This window comes from Bombus impatiens, unplaced genomic scaffold, assembly GCF_000188095.3.
Source record: "Bombus impatiens unplaced genomic scaffold, BIMP_2.2 scf_0272, whole genome shotgun sequence".
Classification (NCBI taxonomy): domain Eukaryota; kingdom Metazoa; phylum Arthropoda; class Insecta; order Hymenoptera; family Apidae; genus Bombus; species Bombus impatiens.
Window position 1 is genome coordinate 83122 of NT_176691.1, and position 1375 is coordinate 84496.

The 1375-nt window shown below is 45.4% G+C and overlaps 1 protein-coding gene across 1 annotated transcript in view; it reads left to right on the forward strand.

Moving 5' to 3' along the window:
- LOC105680647 overlaps nucleotides 1–937 on the forward strand; it is a 16534-nt gene extending 15597 nt beyond the window's left edge. Inside the window, exon 2 of the mRNA XM_033320322.1 lies at nucleotides 602–937. Within this exon, the coding sequence (XP_033176213.1) occupies nucleotides 602–796 (195 nt within the window). The 3' untranslated portion in view covers nucleotides 797–937. The remainder of the gene's footprint in view (nucleotides 1–601) is intronic.
- The last annotated feature ends 438 nt before the right edge of the window (nucleotides 938–1375 follow it).

Sequence of the window (1375 nt, forward strand, 5' to 3'; positions counted from 1 at the left end):
GTCGGAACGCTGCAATAATTATCGTCTCCGCCGATAAAGATAATCGCACTGTCGAAAAAAGCTGACCACGCCGAGCTGCCAATTAAAGTTAAAAGGAAGTTTCAAGCGAGATAAATCGCAGTTCGTGCGGCATCCGATCTCTCTGAAAAACGAACCGCGTTTCCCGAGTCTCTTCACGGATGCGGCCAACAGTAAAAATACTACCAAGTTTTAACGCCCGATACGTGTTTGTTCCGTATAACGTTAAACTAATTTTATGTGTTACGCAATACGCGAGACTGTACGCGAGACTGTACGCGAGACTGTACACGTGACTGTACAGGTACCACGAGAGAACATCGAAGCAAGCTTTGGCACGAGTTATCATATTACTTCCACTCGGAATTCTCGTTTTCATAGACCCAACGGAAATTTGTGAAATTATTTCCCTACCACGCTATAGGAACTCGTAATCGACACAGTTTTTGCCAGAATTTGGAATATTTATAATACGATGTGTTACGTCCGGTGATATAAAACAACCTCGACTCAGGAGGTCGCTTATGGTTATTGCTCCATCAGGTAGAAATAGGAGAAACGTGGGTTTTCCCATGTTTTCCAGGATTCCACCTGCAAGCGACCAATGGTGGGGCGATCACCACCGAACAAGAGCCTTCCTTCGCAACAGCATCGTCGCCAGACTTTACTGGATCTACCACTACTGATCAGTCAACACCTCTGGACTGGATCTGCGACATTAGTACAGTCAACATCTCGGACTGGTTCATCGACTACAGAACAGTCACCACATCTCTAGACTCGACTTCCGCCTATAGATAGATCAGTCGTCATATCTGGACTCGATCTCCGCCTATAGATCAGTCAGCACCTCTACACTCCAATCTGAGATTCCCCAATCTGAGAACAGTCAATGTCTCTTCAGCGGGTTCTCACCCGTCAATCATCACTTTACTTTATATATGCTTTACGCAACAGCGTAACGCTTTTTTGTACGGAAATACGTATGTCTGTGTGGAAATACGTATATATCGTAACCTGTTAACCGCAGAGTTATACCAACTCAACCAGCCGTATTATCCTAACAGAAATAAGGCGATCGATCTGTTCGTGGCGTCGATTATTCTAATCGTAACGGGAATTTACGACTCTCGTTGGCGTGCTTCCTTGCGATCGCGTCTCTCCGCGACTGGTCGAATAAACACAATGTGCTTACGAATAACAACAGCTCGAGGAAATGGCGTAAGCCGCTCGTTATCACCTCGATATTTTCCTTCCGGTTCCGTAACAACGATCGTTGCAGTCGTTTCGTCTTTGCCGACGTGATGTTTGATTTTCAGGCACCATCCTGTTTTTCATCCCTTATATCCATCGTGTT